The sequence below is a fragment of the Callorhinus ursinus genome, unplaced genomic scaffold (assembly GCF_003265705.2).
Source record: "Callorhinus ursinus isolate GAN/ISIS: 27379988/994484 unplaced genomic scaffold, GSC_fseal_2.0 scaffold6, whole genome shotgun sequence".
In the NCBI taxonomy this organism is placed as follows: domain Eukaryota; kingdom Metazoa; phylum Chordata; class Mammalia; order Carnivora; family Otariidae; genus Callorhinus; species Callorhinus ursinus.
In genome coordinates, this window is record NW_027397068.1 from 77,078,768 (window position 1) to 77,099,938 (window position 21,171).

General features: G+C 41.0%; 1 protein-coding gene across 3 annotated transcripts in view; it reads right to left on the bottom strand.

Annotated features, from left to right (window-relative positions):
* Positions 1-21,171, bottom strand: part of CUNH6orf118 (chromosome unknown C6orf118 homolog) — a 41,749-nt gene that overhangs the window by 15,130 nt on the left and 5,448 nt on the right. For all 3 annotated transcript variants that reach the window (XM_025866461.2, XM_073893514.1, XM_073893515.1), the window contains exons 2-7: positions 19,530-20,203; positions 18,565-18,687; positions 17,705-17,764; positions 8,351-8,475; positions 5,516-5,574; positions 1,308-1,489 (exon numbers count right to left, since the gene is read on the bottom strand). In XM_025866461.2, coding sequence (XP_025722246.1) covers positions 1,308-1,489; positions 5,516-5,574; positions 8,351-8,475; positions 17,705-17,764; positions 18,565-18,687; positions 19,530-20,203 — 1,223 coding nt within the window. The remainder of the gene's footprint in view (positions 1-1,307; positions 1,490-5,515; positions 5,575-8,350; positions 8,476-17,704; positions 17,765-18,564; positions 18,688-19,529; positions 20,204-21,171) is intronic.

The window sequence follows — 21,171 nt, forward strand, 5'->3', positions numbered from 1 at the left end:
GAACTGGAGGGTGTTATGCTTAGTGAAATAAGTCAATCAGAGAAAGACATGTATCATATGACCTCACTGATATGAGGAATTCTTAATCTCAGGAAACAAACTGAGGGTTGCCAGAGTGGTGGGGGGTGGGAGGGATGGGGTGGCTGGGTGATAAACATTGGGTAGGGTATGTGCTATGGTGAGCGCTGTGAATTGTGCAAGACTGTTGAATCACAGATCTGTACTTCTGAAACAAATAATACATTATATGTTAAAAAAAAAAAAAGATAGCAGGAGGGGAAGAATGAAGGAGAGTAAATCGGAGGGGGACATGAACCATGGAGACGATGGAATCTGAAACACAAACTGAGGGTTCTAAAGGGGAGGGGGTGGGGGGATGGGTTAGCCTGGTGATGGGTATTAAAGAGGGCACGTTCTGCGTGGAGCACTGGGTGTTATGCACGAACGATGAGTCATGGAACACTACATCAAAAAGTAATGATGTATGATGATTAACATAACAATAAAAAATTACCGTAAAAAAAAGACAGTGCTGGGAAAATACATTTAACTATATAACCATGAGAAAAATAATAATCACACATTACTTACAAACTCTATAACTAAATGGTAACATTGAGTCAGATTCCACACAAATAAAAAATTATTTTATAATATATAAAAAATAGGGCAGCATAACATTTCAAGACATAGATTGCAATCTATATTATACTGTTCATCAAAAATTGGTTAGTAATAATTGTTAAAGACTACTTTTAATGTAGCAGACTCTCCTTTCAATGGTAGTAACTAACTTCTATCTTCTAACATAATTGTACAACTCACTGAAAATCTAACTACGGAGTTTCAATGTGACACAATGAAAATAATAAGGTCTTTGGAGCCCCAAAAGAATTAAGCTTGAATCCTGTAAACTATGTCATATTGGGCAGGTTACTTAAATCCTTTGAGCTTCAGTTCAAGCTAATTAGTACATATTGGATACTAAACGTTGGCTGTCATTAATTTTATGACAAGCATTTTCTATACAAAATTGTTAAACTGTAAGAGACATCAACTGACCTGAAAGAGATCCAATTTGAACCTTAACAGAACTCTACAGAGTTTTTATCACCTTTATTTTTGTTGTTTTAGCTAGATCTCTTAATTATTCTAACCATTTGCCACAAATGTTTTGTAACGAAAATATATTTGGACCAATTTTTCCATTATTGTTTACCCATCTGCAAAATGAAATTGCTTCATGTGTTTGCCAACATCTTTAAGCAAAAGAACAATGTAAACATTCAAATAAATAAATTACATACCTCTATGCTTTTAATCCTATTTTCAGTGATATGCAAAATTCCAGTATGAATCAAAGTTGTTTTAATTTCTCTTTCAAGAGCTTGAATTTCGTCCCATTTATTAAGTATTTCACACCTCTTCTTTTCAACCTTCTCGGTAAGAGTAAGGTGATCCTCATTCATTACATCTTTCTTAGATAATTCTACAAATATTTAAAAAGCGAAGTATTACTGTTTAAAATGTCATCTCTTATTAATAGTATTATGCATTACTAACAGTATTATGTATGTTATATATAGCTATAAAATATAATGTAACTCAAGCTCCAAGCACATGAATAAAAATTATCTGATCCAAGAATGGGGATATTCCTCCCTTGATTTATCGAGTGCCCAATTTGAGCACCTAACATAGCGTGGGGAAGGTGCAAGGATGACTTTGCACGGAGAAGTGTGAAAGGAGTTAGACAAGAGAAAGGGGCTAAAGAAGGGGCAGAAGAGCAGAACTTAGCACATTTTGGTAAAAAGAAAGTTACACGGTAGGGTGGGAACACTGAGGGCCAGGGAGTGACATCAGTGAATACTAGAAAGGAAGCACGGGGGAGATCTGAAAAGGTCTTATAACATATGTTAGGAAATCAGTCAAAGCTATTGAAGGCCTTTCAGCTGGGATCAACACACACAATGGTCACTCTGTCTGCAGTACCCAAAGTGGATGAGAAAGGGTGAGGCTGGAACAGGGTCATCAGTCAGAAAGCTACTACATTCATTCAAACAAGATCAGATCAAGATAGTACTGTGGCATAAAAAGAAGTGAAGAGATACAAAAATGATTTAGGGAATGGAAACAAGGAGGGCTTGGTAACTGACTGGATCTGGACGGAGAGGACAAGTAGGTATCAAAATAATCCCTAAGTTTCAGCTTCGCTATAGCTAGGAACAGATGCAGTAGGAAGGAAGGGAGTTCAATGCAGCAGAGAGGTAAGACAGCTGGGTTCGAATCCCACCTGGGCCACTAACTACAAGCTGTGTTAAAGTGATTGATAGGGCGGAGAGGGAAAGATTTCTTCCGCAGGCTTTCTGACTTGACTTCCATGTGTTTGGTGATGCCATTCATTGAAACAGAGAGTTTAATCTTGGACGTATTGAGCTGAGGCACCTACGGGATACTCAAGTGGCCTTATCCAGTAGGCAATTGGATATAGGGATCTCAAGCCTAAAAAAGAGATTTGGGCAGGAAAGAGATTTGGAATCAAATATGTGTGCACTGAACCAAAGACACGCTGGGCTCCAACAAATGTCAATATTTAAGGATTCAGAAAGGAGATGGAGATATTGAGAGTAACTCACTGCTGAAGGAACTTGATCATCAAACAGCACAGTTAGGTTCTGACTACAGTGGTAAGAATTTTTTGAGAAAGAAAAACTAATCCTTTTTGGTAGAAAAAAAAGCAACTCAAAAGAGTGATACTACTTACCCGTACATAGTAAACAACACAGAAACAACTGCCATCATTCAAACTTGCCAAATTTGGAAGAAGGGAAAACTTTGAAGATGAGTTTTGAAATTTGGGAGAATTAGCTAAGTAGATACACAATGAACTAGCCAAGGAGGCAGAAACAGTCAGAGTTAAGCTTCTACACAAACAGGAACTATGATCTGAAGTCAGACCCCCACCTTAACCTAAGCTGAAGGTTTTAACCTACAACAATTAACTGGGAGCACAGAAGCCAAAAGGAGTATAAGGACACTCCAGTGACCCCACTGTTGTTACCCCTTTTCTACCTAAAAAGACTGAGGGGCACCTGGGTGGCTCAGTCAGTTAAGTGTCTGCCTTTGGCTCAGGTCATAATCCCACGGTCCTAGGATTGAGCCCCACATCGGGCTCCCTGCTCAGTGGAGAGTCTGCTTCTCCTTCTCCCTCTCCTCCCACTCATGCTAACTCTCTCTCTCTCTCTCTCTCAAATAAATAAATAAATAAAATCTTTTAAAAAGAGAGAGAGAGAGAGAGAGACTGAGGTACCAAAAGGCGGAAATCCCACAGAAAATACATACGTTTGGAGGGGAGGCTCCTGAATGAGAAAGCCTTAGGAAAAGAACAGAGGATGAACACAAGCCACAAGATTTCTTCAATAGCACAGGAAAAGTGTCAGAAACAGCTAGAATCAACTATTAAGAAATGGTTACTACAGTTCTAGAAATTAGTAATGTCCTCTTATTTATTATCTTTTAGACCCTGATGTTCTATCCTGTTAGCAGTTAGCGATGAAGCCCTTAAATCTAAAAGAAAAGTGGGACAAATACCATATGATTCCACTCATAAATGGAATCTTAAAAAAAACAAACAAACAAACAAAAAGCAGAATCAGACCTATAACTACAGAGAACAAAGTGATGGTTGCCAGAGGGAAGGGGGTGGAGGGATGGGGCAAAATGGGTGAATGGGAGAGGGAGACTCAGGCCTCCAGTTACAGAATGAGTAAGTCACAGGCATAAAGAGCAGAGCACAAGGAATATGGTCAATGATACTGTAACAGCGATCTACTGGGACAGGTGGTAGCTACACTTGCGGTGAGCATCGCATAGAGCATCAAATGTGTCAAATCACCACATCGTACACCTGAAATTAATGTAACATTGTGTGTCAGTTATACTCAAATTAAAAAAAGAAAAGGAAAAAAGTGGTTGGCCTGCCTTAGGAGACAGCAAGGAAACAGGAAACAGTGAGCTTGAGTCCCATGCATGACTTTTCTTTAAGAGGAACCCAAGAATACGCAACGTGGGTGCGGGAAAAGGATGGACCCAACCTCTCTGCAAGTCCTGACACGTGATCAGAAGACAAGCACTGGGCCAGCCTAGGACAAAAAAGAGGCCAGGACTCAGGCCACAAGAAATCCTTGGAAGATGGCCAGCAGGTAAATCACACAGGTGTTGCTCACACAGAGGAAATAAGTGGCAGAAGGAAGCAAAAGACCCCAGTAAGAACTTTTGAGGCCAAGTTCTGCTGAGAACTTAAAACAGGTTAGATCTGTGAGTATATCCTAAAAGCTGCTGGGGGGCAGGGGTGGGGGAAGTGATTCCAGTATGAGTTAGTATTTAACAAACTTGTAGGAAAAGTGGCATTTGGCTGAATCATTGCATTAACAGAATGGAACTTATTTTGGTTACTTAATCATATTCTAAATTGTGTATCTAATTTTAAAATAATTTTAGTATTTATTTAATGCATAAGAATTCATAAATGTAATTAGGTTCCCATAAACTGTGTATTCTTCCTCACAACAGCCATGAGGAGGAGGAGGAGGAATGGGCAGGGCCACTCCCCTGGGCCCGGTGCCCCGCTCCTACTCCCCTGGGCCAGGCTCTCTGCTCTTACTCCCCTGGGCCAGGTTCCCTGCTCCTACTTCCTGTGGATTCTTACATTTAATCCTCACAGCGCACCTCAGAGGGAAGTACCATCATTAACCCCACTTAACACGCAGGCAGCTGAGACTAACAGAGTTGAAATAACGAAGCTGGTGGTCTGGGTGAACCACCAGCCCCGTGGCCTGCCAAGGAGACTCGTCCAGCCCTGGCAGCCCTCTACCACCTGCACACCATGGGAGTGAGCTGAACCCGACAGAGAACGTGTCTGTTAGACAGAGGACATCACAAACTCAGAGAGCCTGGGAAATGTGTTGTTTGTAAACGCTGACTTCTTCGAGCTGGGAAAAGAGATGCAGAGGTTCTGGAATCCAGAATGGACTGTCTTCATTGCTGTTACTCTGGAAACAACAAGAGGCTACAGCCAAAACTTGACATAATTCTTTCTACATGAGGTCTTGACTTAATTCACTATTCTGCTAAAAACCACAAAGATCTTAGAGAAGAATGACATGGTATACATGTTGTATCTGGTTCCAGAGATACTAAAAAACCAAAGGTGCCCAAAGCAACAGAAACTGGAGAAATAATCTCCACCCTGACAGGATCTGTTAAAGAGATGAACTGTTTCCCACACCTTTAAAGTATCTCATTTAAACCACTTCCGATTAAATGAAAACTTGCTGTATTTCTAAAGAACTTGATGGAAAAAATATAAATGAATACAATTTAATAAGCTATCTGGAAAAAAAGAACCCTTTCGAACAAATAATAGCAGGAGGCCATAAATCATAGATAATCATAGACGAGGACATGAAGATTCTTCACCCAGAGGTCAGAAGAACAACATCACACAATTACTCGCCTGACTTTTCCTTAGCAGATTGCAGCAATGTGTTTTCCATCTCTAGTTCACTTCTGAGTCTACAGGTTTGGTAATAAAAAACAGCAAAATATCAGAGCTCCATTCATACCTTTCTTCTTTTGTCTATTTTATGCCACAAGACTTTCTTTAAAATTGAGAAAAAAAAGTCATCTCAGTTTCTATCAAAAAAGGTAATTTGAAACTCTATATAAAATGAAAGCCTAAGTCAGTCAAATTAAATAAACAAAAGAATACTTTCTTACCAAGACTGCGTAAACCACTAGTTGAAGAAGCTGGTTAATATAAAGTAAATTATTTCCTATAGTGTTATGAACATTATTTTGTTACTTTAAATTCTACAAAGCAGGGAGACAAAGAAATTAGCATTTACACTTCAGGATGAACAACAGATGAGGGGCAGTGGAGGCAGGTCCCTGCAGCTAGAATGCACACTGTGTGTTCCCTGGGCCTCATGATTTCCCCCCACAGATACAATTCACAAATCCCACTATGTTTGTACTAAAAATAAAATACAAGACATTTTAAAAGGAAATGAAAACATCTGTAATCTCTTTGTATCCTCTCCCTGGTTAAAAAAAAAAAACAAAACTAAATCAACTGTCTTATTTCTAATACATTGTGGGGGGGCAGGGAAGGAGTCTAATATGTATTGCTTGTACAGAGAAATCCTATGATTTGGTTAAAAACATCAGTGCCACAAATGAGTCAATGCTGCCTGTCTACAGGGGCCTAATGGTTAAGTGGCTTCAAACACATTAGCTCATTTTATCAGAGATGAAAAGAAACAAAAGTATTACGACCCCCAATTTTAAGAAATTGAGATTAAATGAATTAATAATAATGGTAACATCCTTGTCAGTATTCAGAGTCAGGGCATTTAGTTTCCAGAAATGTTAAATGTGTTATCGTTTTAAATATTATGTTCTATTCCATTGCCTTTTCTTCTTCTTCTGAGACTTTAATTATATGTAAATTGGATCTTCTTTGCCTGTCTTACACTTCAACCAGTTTTTCTCTGTCTTTTTATTTCTTTTGTTATCTCATCTTCATTCTCTGGCTTGTTTTTTGTTTTTCTCTAATGCTCTTTATTGTGTCGTCACTCAAGAGCATCCCTCCTTGGGTATGTCATAATTTTGTCTGGATCTATGACATAATTTTGACTTTTTCAACTATCTTTCCTGAGTGGTCAAATCTTGCTTCACATCCTCCTTTTCATTGCTGTTGATTGCTGTGCTTTCTTAGTGTTTACATTTCTAACTCAAGGTCTTTTTCATACCTAGAAATGCTCTTTTGAGAATACTTAAGTTTGGAATGCTGTGGTACAGTTTTCTTCAACTTTTTGTTGTTGTTGGATGGCAGGGATTTTCATCAGCTAAATTGTTTGGGTCCTCATTTTATCAAGAGAGATAGTTGCTTGTGCAGACAGAGATCATTTGCACCTCTGCATTTTTGTAGGTAGGGATAACAGTTTGGGTCGTGTGTGAGGTTCCTAATTCAAGAGGACACATTTTTGTCAGAACAGCAAAGTATGCTTTTGTTGTTGTTTTAGGGTGTTTTATTTTGATTTTTTACTGGATACCTTTTTTTTTTTTTTTGGAGGAAAGAAAGAACAGTAGTGAAAGGGTCATGTGCCCTTCAATTTTCTTCTTTTATGGGATTCTAAACGCCCCTCCCTTGCTGCTTCTTCTCTTCAATGCACAGTTCTAAAAGATGCTTATCACTTCTTTTAAAGCTCTTCCCACCATATCATTACCATTTAAGCACTGGTTCCTTGCTTCCATGCTCACTTCAAAGTCCTTTCCTTCTAAGTCAGTGCTCTGATAGACAGACCAGTAAACTCTGTGGCATTATTTAGGGAAGCTACTCTCTTTTCCTTCCTCCCTCCCCCGTTCCCCTTCCACCCTCTCTTCCTTTCTCCCTCTCCCTGTTCCCTCCCTCCGTTTCCACCACTCCTTCCCCTTCTCCCTCCCTCCTCTTCTCTCCCTCCCTCCCTCTCACGACCTCCCCCCTTCCCTCTCTCTCTCCTTCCCTCCTCTCTCTCTTTCCCTCCCCCATTCTTCCCTTCCCTCCCTTCCCTCCCTTCCTCTCTCTCTCTCTCTCTCTCTCTCTCCATCTCTCTCTCTGGAACTGGTTTGAGAACACAATAGGCCTTCTACCAGCTCCATTCTTCTCTCTTCCCCCACTGCCCTTGCTCTCAACAAGGTTTGCAGAAAGAGAGCAGATAATGATTCACTGGCATTTGATGTGTATTTTTCTAATTGCAAGTATTTTGAAGTTTGTATGCTTTTTGTCTTCTACTTATACTGAAGACATGGTTTTGTTTTTTGGTTTTTGTTTCTTGTTTTGTTTTCTTGGTAATATTTTGGGTGTGTTGGCGTTGCTTCAGTCTTCTTTAAATCCTCTATAAAACATATGCCCTATCCAATTGTGATTTCAGCTGAAAGACTACACAGAAAAGTAAAAGATTTTTTTTTAAGTTAAAAACATAATAAGATCATTCATGAAAGGTGTCTTGACTTTGCAGCAGTGTCACCTATCAGTAGGTCCCCAGGGGACCACTAAAGATGAGATGTCTTCAGAAACCATCCCAAACCACCCTCCCCCCTGCCATACAAACACCAGATTTGGCTGAATTTCCCAGTCACAGATGTGATGGTTTGTGAAAGAGGCCAAATGGCAGGGTATTACTAAAGGCGGCTTGCCTCCCCCAATAGTGCAGAAAAAAATGTAAATATATATGCTTGTCACATGGTTTTAAAATATTGTAAAATAGTATAATCCCAACATAAATCAAATCAGACTGTTAACCCTCACTTGTCATTATGCTCCAGGGCTGCTTTGGTGGCCATCACCATTGCCCTCAGCTCCTCCTTGGCCTGGTTGACATCTGCGGTCTTCACGGATCTCTTCTCCAGTCCCTTGGCATTAGCCAGGAGAGTCTAGGAAGGACAAGGTCATAATGGGTAAGACAGACACAGGATGGGTGAACATTTTCCTTTTTGGTTATTAGAGTGTATTCAAGATATCCTGAGTCAAAATAGAAATTCTAGGTAAAATAGGTAAATAGGATGAAAGGGGGGAGAAAATATTGGACAAGGGATAACTAGTCATGCAAAGATCTGGGTAAAATATTGTTTTTAAAATTTTAAGGTTTTATTTTCTTAAGAAAGTTAAAAAGTGGTAGGGGTTCACTGTGGGTTTGTGTGGGGAAAAGAAATGTTGAATAAAGTGCTCCAAGTATATTATCATGAGCACAAGAATTATTTCTGAATTGGTGAGAAACTATTTAATTTGATTATTCTACATGGATATAAAGCAATGCTGAACTCAAATGTGGAGACACAGAGTCTCTGCTTCATTAGGTGAAAGGCTGCCACATTTCCAGAAACAGAAAGGATAGGATGCCCTGTTGGCCAGGGAAATTGTCATGCTGATATTTGATTGGGATAAAGGTATGTATGTTCCTTTCAGACTCAACCTCAAAAACTAAGGAATAGGGTAGACCCCCAACTGGGGGTTTGTTTATTCCTGTCAAACAGAAGCTCATTTTTCTGCAGCATGAAAAGCTCAAAACAAGGAAAACTCTGCACACATGCAAGTTTGAATTAAGGAGTAAATGAGATATGGGGAAGATGGCAATAGAGTAGGAGGACACCAGGCTCGCCTTGTCCCTCAAATACAACTAGCTAACTATCAAATCCCTAAATACCCCCCAGAAATCGACCTGAAGACTGGCAGGACAAACTCCACAACTAAAGACAGATAAGAGCCCACACTGAAGAAGGTAGGAAGTGTGGAGACATAGTTTGGGAGAGAAACGGATGGTGGCCAGTGTGGTGGGGAGAGAGCCACAATCGGAAAGAGGGGTGAGAAACAGACGAGCACAGAGGGAAGCCCCCGTGGGGAGCACGAAAGCAAGAAAGCAAGAGGGGCTGAACTTCGTGAGTTCTTGCAACTAGTGCGGCTTAAAGCCTAGAGACTTAAAGGTCAGTGTGCCCAGCTCAGGGAGAGCCCCGGGGGCATTGGGGCTACTCCAGAAGAGAAGGTAGGGCAAGCAGCCTGCAGACATACAGCATGAAAACAACAATCTGAAGAGCACCTGGAGCACACAGTGGGGAAGTTATTTGCTCATCTTGGAGTGTGTCCCAGAGAGGAAGTGTTCACAGAGAGACCCCTCTGGGGACAAAGGAACTGGCAGGTACCATTTCCTTCGCCAACCCTAGCACAAGCACAGGACCACCTGCAGGAACCAGTGCCACTTGGACGCTCTCTACCTAACTTGCTTACACCAAGCCCTGCCCCAGCCCCCCATGCTTCAGTGGAACCTACTCTCCCAGCCACATCTGCCTTGGTCCCAGCACAGTGGGTCCCCTGCCCCAGAAGAGTGGCCCAAACCCCTGCCCACACCACATCTCCCAATCTGGGAGTTTGTCAGGGCCTTGGTTCCAGCGGTGGTGGTGACTGGTCTCATTTCAAAAGTAGAACACAGCTAGTTAAAGTGCACCACATTCAGGCAAGGGAACAAACACTGCCCACAACAGGCAATGAGAGCCTCTGCAGACAACCGGCCTGAAGGATAAAGTGGCCGGGACACAACAGCAGAGTGCATGCAGCACACGTTGGAAACACTCTCTGAAGGGCCAGGCTCTGCAGAACAGGGGACACTACACTGCAAGGCACTGCAGGACCTCTTCTTCATAAGGCCATTAACCTCAAGAACAGGAGACATAGCTGACCTTCTTAACACACATAAACAGGCACAGCGACTTAGACAAAATGAGAAGACAGATGAATTTGTCCCAAATTGAAAGAACCGGACAAGGCCACAGCCAGAGATCTAAGTGAAACAGATAAAGTAACATGCCTGATGGAGTATTTAAAGTAATGATCATAAAGATACTCACTGGACTTAAGAAAAGAGTAGAAGACATAAGTGAAACCCTTAACACAGAGATAAGGAATGACATAGCAGAGATAAAGGGTTTAATGAACGAAATGAGAAACACACTCAATGGAATGAGCAGCAGGCTAGAAGCAGCAGAGGAATGAATTACTGACCTAGAAGACAGAGTGATGGAAAGAAAGTAATCAAGCTGAACAAAAGAGAGTAAAAGGAATTATGCAAAACAAGAAAACACTTGGGAGCTCAGTGACTCCATCAAACATAATAACATTCATATTGTAGGGATCCCAGAAGAAAGAGAGAGAAAATGGGGTAGAAAATTTATTTGAAGAAATAATAGCTGAAAAGTTCCCTAATCTGGGGAAGGAAACAGATAACCAGATCCAGTAGGCACAGAGAAACTCCAACAAAAAAAAAAAAAAAAAAAAAAAAGCAGATCCATACCAAGACATATTGTAATTAAAATGGGCAAAATGTAGTGATAAAGAAAAAAAATTTAAAGCAGCAAGACCAAAGTAGACAGTTACATATAGGGGGAACCCCATAAGGCTATCAGCGGATGTTTCAGTAGAAATTTTGCACCAGAAAGGGGTGGCATGAAATATTCAAAGTGCTGAATGGGGAAAATGTGTAGCCAAGAATACTCTATCCATCAAGGCTATTATTCAGAATAGAAGGAGAGATAAAGAGTTTCCCAGACAAACAAAAACTAAAGGAGTTCATGACCACTAAACCAGCCCTAGAAGACATATTAAAGGGGACACTTTGAGTGGAAAGAAAAGACCAAAGTGACAGTATGAAGGTAGGAAACACAAAAGCAGTAAAAATGAATATTTCTGTAAAAAGTCAGTCAAGGAATTCACAAAATAAAAGGATGTGAATTATGACACCATATACCTAAAATGTGGGGAGGAGAAGACTAAAGAACGTGTTCAAACTTAAACGATCATCAACTTAATATAGACTGCTATATGTAAATGTTATATACAAACCTAATGGTAAAACACAAATTGAAAATCAGTAATAGATATACAAAGAATAACAAAACCCAAATATATCACTAAGAAAACCAACAAACCATGAAAGAAGAAAGGATCAGAAAACAACTTCAGAAACAAAGACAAAATAAGTAACAAAATGGCAATAAATGCCTATCTATCAATAATTACTTTGAATGTAAGTGGACCAAATGCTCCAATCAAAAGACATAGGATGACAGAATGGGTAAAAAACAAGACCCATCTATATGCTGCCTATAGGAGACTCATTTCAGACCTAAAGACACCTGCAGATTGAAAGTGAGGGGATGGAGGAACATTTATCATGCAAATGAGTGTCAAAATAAAGCTGAAATAGCAATACTACATCAGAATAAATAGATTTTAAAACAAAGACTGGAACAAGAGACAAAGAAGGATAATATATAGTAACAAAGGGGACAATCCAATAAGGAGATATAACAATTTTAAATATTTATGCACCCATGGGAGCATGCAAATAGATAAAACAGTTAATAACAAACATAAAGGAACTAATTGATAGCCATATAATAACAGTAGGGGACTTTAACACCCCGCTTACATCAATGGACAGATCATCCAATCAGACAATCAACAAGGAAACAATGGCATTGAATGAGACATTGGTCCAGGTGGATTTAACAGATACATTTACAACATTCTATCCTAAAATATCAGAATACACATTCTTCTCAGGTGTACATTCTCCAGAATAGATCACATATTGGGCCACAAAACAAGTATCAACAATTCAAAGAGATCAAAGTCATACTATGCAGCTTTTCCGACCACAATGCTATGAAACTAGAAATCAACTACAAGAAAAAATCCAGAAAAACCACAAATACATGGAGGTTAAATAACATGCTACTAAATAATGAATAGGTTAACCACAAAATCAAGGAAGAAATCCAAAAGTACATGGGCACAAATGAAAATGAAAACTCACGGTCCAAAACCTCTGAGATGCAGCAAAAGCTATTCTAAGAGGGAAGTTTATAGCAATACAGGCACACCTCAAAAGGCAAAAAGAAATCTCAAATAAACAACCTAACCTTATACCTAAAGGAGCTAGAAAAAATAACAACAAACAAAACGAAAAACCAGCAGAAGGAAGGAAATAATAAAGATCAGAGCAGAAATAAATGCTATAGAAACTAAAAAAAAAAGTAGAACAAATAAATGAAATCAGGAGCTGGTTCTTTGAAAAAAAGCATAACAAAAATTGATAAAATAAAATTACAGAGGATGCCTGGGTGGCTCAGCTGGTTAAGCCACCAAATTTTTTTTTTTTTAAGATTTTACCCATTTATTTGAGAAAGAGTGAGAGAGCAAGAGAGCGATTAAGGGAACAAGTGGGGGGAGGGGGAGAGGGAGAAGCAGACTCCCCACAGAGCAGGGAGCCCGACGTGGGATTCAACCCCAGGACCCTGAGCCAAAGGCAGACACTCAACCGACTGAGTCACCCAGGTGCCCTCTTTTTCTTCTTTGTTTTGTTGTTTTTCTTTAAGCCTCCAACCCTTGATTTTGGCTCAGGTCATGATCTCAGGGTCGTAAAACTGAGCCCCACATCAGGCTCTGTGCCCAGTGAGGAGTGTGTTTGAGATTCTCTCTCTTCCTCTCTCTCTCAAAACAAATAAATAAACCTGTAATAAATAAATTAATTAATAAATAAATAAATAAATAAATTTACAAATGAAAGAGGAGGAAGAACCACCCACAGCACAGAAATACAAACAATTATAAGAGAATATTATGAAAAACTATATGCCAACAAATTGGACACACTAAAAGAAATGGATAAATTCCTACAAACATATAACCTACCAAAACTAAAGCAGGAAGAAATAGAAAATTTGAATAGACTAAATACCAGAAAGGAGATTGAATCAGTAATCAAAAAACTCTCAACAAACAAAAGTCCATGATCGTTTGGCTTCACAGCTGAATTCTACCAAAACTTTAAAGAAGAGTTAATACTATTTTCTCAAACTATTCCAAAAAATGGAAGAGGAGGGAAAATTTCCAAATTCACTGTATGAGGCCAGCATTACCCTGATACCGAAAGCAGATAAAGACATCACCAAACAAACAAACAAAAAAGAACTATAGGCCAGTATCTTTGATGAACATAGATGTAAAAATACTCAACATGATGCCTGGGTGGCTTAGTTGGTTAAGCGTCTGCCTTCAGCTTGGGTCGTGATCCCAGAGTCCCAGGATCGATCCCTGCGTCAGGCTCCCTGCTCAGCAGGGAGTCTGCTTCTCCCTCTGCCCCTCACCTTGCCCGTGCTTGCTCATGCTCTCTCTCTCTCTCTCAAATAAATAAAATCTTAAAAAAAAAAAATACTCAGCCAGGACGCCTGGGTGACTCAGTTGGTTAAGCATTTGCCTTCAGCTCAGGTCATGATCCCAGGGTCCTGGGATCAAGTCCCACATGGGACTCCCTGCTCAGCGGGGAGCCTGCTTCTGCCTCTGCTCCTCCCCCACTACCATTCATTCTCTCCCCTTCTCTTTGAAAAATAAATAAATAAAATCTTTAAAAAAAAAATCCTTGGGGCACCTGGGTGGCTCAGTCGTTAAGCGTCTGCCTTCGGCTCAGGTCATGATCCCAGGGTCCTGGGATCGAGCCCCGCATTGGGCTCCCTTCTCCACAGAAAGCCTGCTTCTCCCTCTCCCACTCCCCCTGCTTGTGTTCCCTCTCTCACTATGTCTCTCTCTGTCAAATAAATAAATAAAACCTTTAAAAAAAATCCTCAACAAAATGCTAACAAACCAAATCCAACAATACATTTAAAAAATCATTCACCACAATCAAGAGGGATTTATTCCCAGCATGCAAGAGTGGTTCAATATTTGCAAATCAATCAATGTGATACATCACATCAATAAAAGAAAGGATAAAAACTATAAGATTATTTCAACAGATGCAGAAAAAGCATTTGACAAAGTATAACATTCATTCATGATAAAAGCCCTCAAGTAGGTTTATAGGGAACATACCTCAACATAATAAAGGCCACATATAAAACAATATATACTGAACATCATACTCAATGGGGAAAAACTGAGAGCTTCCCCTCTAATGTCAGGAACAAGACAAGGATGTCCACTCTCACCACTTTTATTCAAAATAGTACTAGAATTCCTAGCCACAGCAATGAGACAACAAAAAGATAAAAGGCATCCAAACTGCAGATGTAAAACTCTCACTATTTGTAGATGCCATGGTACTCTATATAGAAAACCCCAAAGATCAACAAAAAACTACTAGAACAGATAAAGGAATTCAATAAGGTTGCAAGATACAAAATCAATGTGCAGAAATCTGTTGCATTTCTATATACTAATAATGAAGTAGCAGAAAATGAAATTAAGAAGATAATCCCAGGGCACCTGGGTGGCTCAGATGGTTAAGCATCTGCCTTCGGCTCAGGTCATGATCCCAGGGTCCTGGGATCAGGTCCTGCATCGGGCTCCCTGCTCCTTGGGAGCCTGCTTCTCCCTCTGCTTCTCTCTCTCCCTCTGTCTCCCTCTGTCTCTCATGAATAAATAAATAAAATCTTTAAAAAAAAAGAAAATCCCATTTACAACTGCACCAAAAATAATAAGACACCTAGAATAAACCTAACCAAAGAGGTAAAAGACCTGTACTCTGAAAACTAAAATAGTAATGAAAGAAATTGAAGAGGACACAAAGAAATGGAAAGACATTCCATGTTCATGGATTGGAAGAAAAAATATTGTTAAAATGTCTATACTACCCAAAGCAATCTACAGATTTAATGCAATCCCTACCAAAATACTAATAGCATTTTCCACAGAACTAGAATTTTTTAAATCCTAAAATTTATATGGAACTACAAAAAACCCAAATTGCCAAGTCAATCTTGAAAAAGAAAAGCAAAGCTGGAAGTATCACAATTCCAGACTTCGAGTTATATTACAGAGCTGTAGTAATCTAAACAGTCTGGTACTGGCACAAAAATAGACACACAGATCAATGGAACAAAATAGAAAGCCCAGAAACAAACCCACAATTATATGGTCAATTAATCTCTGACAAAGCAGGAAAGAATAGCCAATGGGAAAAGGATAGTCTCTTCAACAAATGGTGTTGGGAAAACTGGACAGCAACACTGGATAAAAGGAAACTGGACCACTTTCTTATACCATGTACAAAAATAAATTCAAAATGGGTTAAAGACCTAAATGTGAGACCTGAAGTCATAAAAGTCCTAGAACAGAGCACAGGCAGTAAGGTCTCTGACATCGGCCCTAGCAACATTTTTCTAGATATGTTTCCTGAGGCAAGGGAAATAGAAGCAAAAATAAAATATTGGCACTATATCAAAATAAAGCCTCTGTACAGTAAAGGAAACAATCAACAAAAATAAAGACAACCTACGGAATGGGAGAAGATATTTGCAAATGACATATCCAACAAGGGGTTAGTATCCAAAATATATAAAGAACTTACAACTCAATACTCAAAAAAGCAAAATAATCCAATTAAAAATGGGCAGAAGGGGAGTGCCTGGGTAGGGCAGTCACTTAGGCATCTGACTCTTGGTTTCAGCTCGGGTCGTGATCTCAGGGTCATGGGATGGAGGCCCACATCTGGCTTCATGCTCAGCATGGAGACTCCTTCAGATTCTCTCTCTCTCTCTACCCCTCCTGCTCATGCACTCTCTCTTTAAAATTAATAAATAAATCTTTTCTAAAAATGGGCAGAAGAAATGAATGACATTTCTCCAAAGAAGACATCCAGATGGCCAACAGACACGAAAAGTTGCTCAACACTACTCACCATCAGGGAAATGCAAAATCAAAACTACAATGAAGATATCACCTCACACCTATCAGAACGGCTAAAATCAACAACACAAGAAACAAGATATTGGTGGGGTTGTGGAGAAAAGGGAACGCTATTACACTGTTGGTGGGAATGCCAACTGGTGTAGCCCCTCTGGAAAACAGTGCAGATATTCCTCAAAAAGTTAAAAAATAGAACTACCAGAACTACACTAGTCACCCCAACGACCTCATCCTCACTTGATTGTATTTGCACAGACCCCATTTCCCAGTAAGGTCACACTCACAGCTTCCAAGTGGACATAATGTTTTGGAGGACACTATTCAGCCAAGCACAGCTGACTCATGGGGAAAATGCAGGGAAGATGGGGAATCCAGGCCACTGGGAGGCACCAAAGAGATGAGCATCACACACACACCCTACAGTAGATAAGTTCAATAAAGGACAGCTTAAAAACAGTGTTGGAAACTCTATTTTGAGATATTTATGGGGTATTTTCTGAGTTTTATACTGTCATAACAAATTACCACAAATTTTGTGGCTTAACACAAACTTGTCATCGCCATTCTGGTAGGCAGGAGTCTGGGTTTGCTCTGCTGGGCCCTGCTAGGGTCTCCCTGGGCTGAAATCAGGGTGCCGGCTGGCTACCTTCCTTTCTCAAGGCTCTGGGGCACAATTTCCTCCAGGATCACTCAGGCAGTTGGCAGGACCCACTTCCTTGCGGCTGTAGGACTGAGCTCCTGTCCTTCCTGGCTGTCAGCTCCTGGACGCCTCTCTCTGGTGCCTGTGCGTGGGCCCTCCATCCCAGAGCCCCAACAGCCATGGAATCCTCCTCTCCCTCCAAATCTCTGACTCCCCTTCTGCCACTTCTCCCTTCTGAGCCCAGCCAGAGAAGGTTCTCTGCTGTGAGGGACCTATGGGATCAGATTGGGCCCACCCAGGTAATTCTGGATAATCTCCCTATTTTTAGGTCTGTAATCTGCCTGCTTTGGACACCTAAGTGTCAATGTCCAGCAAGAAGTCGGAAACAGGTATAATCTGGAACTCCCAGGAAATATCTGGGTGACATATACAGAGCTAGGTGTCATCGATGTAGGGGTATGCAAATGTATCTCCTAACCAGGGTGAGAAAAGAGAAGACCAATGCTAAGGAAAACAGTCAGGTGAGGACTGGGTTACAGAGGAATGAGCCAGAGAGATCACTGACAGTGGGTGGCCAGAGACACTGGCAAAACACAGGAAATGTGTATGCCGCCCCCTCACTCCAGCGCTCACTCTGTGGGCAGGAGGTAAATTCTTTACCCATGGTGTCCTTCAGCTGTAGAGGCACAAATAGGGCTTCTTGGATTCAGAATGCTTTCTCCTACTCATGAAATATGAAGCAATGAAGAAATAGGCTTTATTTAGACACCTGGAGGATCAGCTGTTACCTTACACTGCGATGGGGAGTGGGACTGCAGAAGTATTGCCATGTAGAGTTCATATTCATCCTGTACAAAAAAAAAAAAAAAATCCACTGAAAATGTGTTATATCACCACAAGGTAAGTTTCTTTGCAGGGATAAATAATATGGAAGTTAAGGATGTCGGTTTAGATCATTTCAAAAATTATAAAATGTTCCTTCAGTATAAAACCAATAATATACACAATAAAGTGTATAGAATCTCACCAACTTTGAAGCACATTTGAGGGTTATCTCTTGATCACCTCAGAATAGCATCCTAAAATACCTCGACACACATACAACACATGATCTCCTGCCATACAGATGCTCTGTGGGTCCTGCTCACCTGCCAGGGATGAGCTCCCTAGGTTTGGGGATGTTCTCTGGAGAACAGGCCACTGTATGGCTGCTCTTATTTAGGCCTTAGGCAATAGAAAGATATGGAAGCAACCTCATTTCAACTCAGCTTTGATATGAAGGCCACTTTCATCATGACATCACAGCAAACTTATAATTCCATAAGAATGTATATGAAATAATTATGCATAATTATAAAAGTTTATATGTTACATATGTACAATTTAGAAAAGCCTATAAATAGTTGGGAAACTTTAGTGGGGGGAAAAATGGGCTTAAGGAGCGAGCTAGCTGGTTGTTTATTCACATGGGCCCACTTGTGATTTATGTGGCTATATGCACGTTACTTTGAGTCTGCGAGTGATTTTTATCATCTGTAGAATGGAGGCCATGATACTTGGCAGAATTTCTGTGAGAAATGCAATCCTGTGTGCAGAACATCATGTGTGGCTCTCAGTGGTTATGTGGGAAATAAACATTTTTTATTACCTTAACTTCTTTCAAGATATCACCAAATATCAAAGAACTATTACAAATATCTTCAAAGACTTCTCTGAAGACGTGCAGTCTGTTGAACTGCTGAGGGTCGCACACGCACACTTTCTGGAGCTCCTGGTAGATAAAGAGAACCAGCCATTTTAAGATGTCTTCATTTTCTTTTCCAAATAGCTTCTCGGTAGAGGAATAAGAATTTCCACGGGCCTTCTATCAGAGCGTCCAGCCCCCACCACTCCAGAACTGGGTCTGGACCGAGCCAGGCAGCAAACCAAGGTGCATCTCATTCCCTCTGAGCGGTGCTGAGAAGGTCTGATTGCACTGTTTTCAAAGGCATTGGTCTATGTTTTCTTTATTCACTCCATTACACCCTGTACTTGTCCACAATGTCCCCAGGGTCTTCCTCTTTCCATTAGCCCTTTCAGCCAAAAGCCTCATCAGGTTTGGTTATTTCTCAGGTATGCTGCTATTTCTTCCATTCCGGCATTCTCACCCTTGCATCACATCTGCGGTCACTGTGCATGACTCACAGCCCCTGGGAGTTCACCAAAGCTCCTCCAATCATGCTAACCACCTTCCACAGACATGGGTGACTCCAAGCAGACTGTACCTATGTTACTTAACCATCTACTCCTGCCTCACTCTCCCCTCACATGCTTCCATAGTGAGTTAGGCAAACCTTTCATCAGATGTGTCTGCTATCCATGAACATTGTACGTACCACAGCTGCCAGGCAGCATCGGATGCTCTGCCTATGAAGTCACCTCCAACTGACCTGTTTCCAGACTTAGCCTTCCTTTACTTCTCCCTATTATCATCGACATCATGTCACAACTGGTAGGTACACTTTCTAGCTGGAAATGTAAAGGAGGTGCCTGAATGCGGGTCTCCACCCACAACATTTAGGCACCTGGGACTACAGCAGTTTCCCCACAGCACTGCAAAATCACCCTCCTTACCTGTTTCAACTTCTTTTCATGGCATATTGCTGCCTTGCTCCCAGTGAAATCATGCTTCATGAGATCCTGCTTTGCAAGAACTTCTTTTTGGAAACACAAGAACTTCTTATACTTGTCTGCCTTCGTTATGCCAGCTAAGTAGGAGCTGATGTACCGGTACTCATCCTTGGGTCGGGGAGACATCGCACACTGACGGCTGGACTCCACTGGTCTGTACTTGAGAACCTTCATCTCTGGCAGTCTCAGCTCTTCTCTCCTCCGCAGTTCTGGAGAAGCCTCTCTTCCTGGAGCCTTCCTTGGAAAGAAGTCCTCTTCTGAAGTGTGGGAAATATGCTCCAGAGGGTCCAAATACCTGAATAGTGGTGTGGTCTGGGCATCTTTTGGACTCAGAGCTGTATTGATGGTAAAATAAGCCAAAGCATCTTTCATCTTTGCAATCTTCTTATCAGATGGCTTTTCTATTTTGAAGATTTTTTCCCCTTTTGGTCTATTGGCATTGGGCCAGTGATACAGGATTGTCTCAGGTGGCCTGTAGAGCTTATTGGAATTCAAGTGCCCAGAGGTGTAGAGATAGATGTCATTTCTGTGGTCTTTCTGAAGTTTGTTCAGTAGTTTCGTTAGATTGCATAAAGTCCTATCACCTTGCACCTCACAGTGCTTCCACCTCATGTAAACTGGTCAGAAAAGATAATAAGATTATTAAATATTAGTGCCATAATAAGACAGTAAGACAGCTGTGTGCATTTGCTAAGCTGGCATATCTCATTCCCAGAGGAGGAGCTGACAGACACAGACAGAAAACAGCACACAGGCCAGGCCTGGCTGCAAACAGAGGGCTGCTAGATACACATGATGTGCAGTTCTGATCAGAAAGCCCAGGGCCCTGCAGGGACGCCTGGCCTGCTCAGTCCATAGAGCATGCAACTCTTGATCTTGGGGTTGTAGGTTTGAACCCCATGTTGGGTGTGAAGATTACTTAAAAATAAAATCAGGAAGGAAGGGAGGGAGGGAGAGAGAGAGGGCAAGAGGGAGGGAGGGAGGGAGGGAAGGAGTCCCTCCCGGGCCCTTCAAAGCCAGGAAGAAGCGGGGAGGGACTTTTGATGGTTTCTTACCATATTAGCAAGAGTTCTGGAAGGAAAGTTTTAACAGTGTAATTACGATTCATAATGATGGCACTTAGAGACATTCACCCCTAGGAAATGTTTTCCTTTCTCTCTTAATATTGAAAGGTCTCAGGGTCCCTGATCGAACCCCTCAGTGACTGCGGAGCCAGTCACCCCTTCTCCTCCAACCCCCACTTGTAGGAAGGTAAGGAGCCACAGAGAAAAACCTGTGGGTAAGTTGATGGGGACCCCAGCTCCTTCCACAAAGGTCCCTGCTTCTCATATGTCCCAGTGGTAGGGCTCCACTGGGGCACATGGTCCAGGACATAAAACTGTAAAAACATGGCTTTCTGAGTCAGTTTCCTAACCATGTGATCTCATAGAGCTTACATAATCTCTCTGAATCACAGTTTCTTCCTCTGCAAGATCAGGATCATCATCCTACTCAAAAGGATTGATTGACAGCTAAATGGAACTGCATTTGGCAGAGGAGCCCATGGCCTGGAACTGATACTCCATAAATGGTATCCACTTTGAAG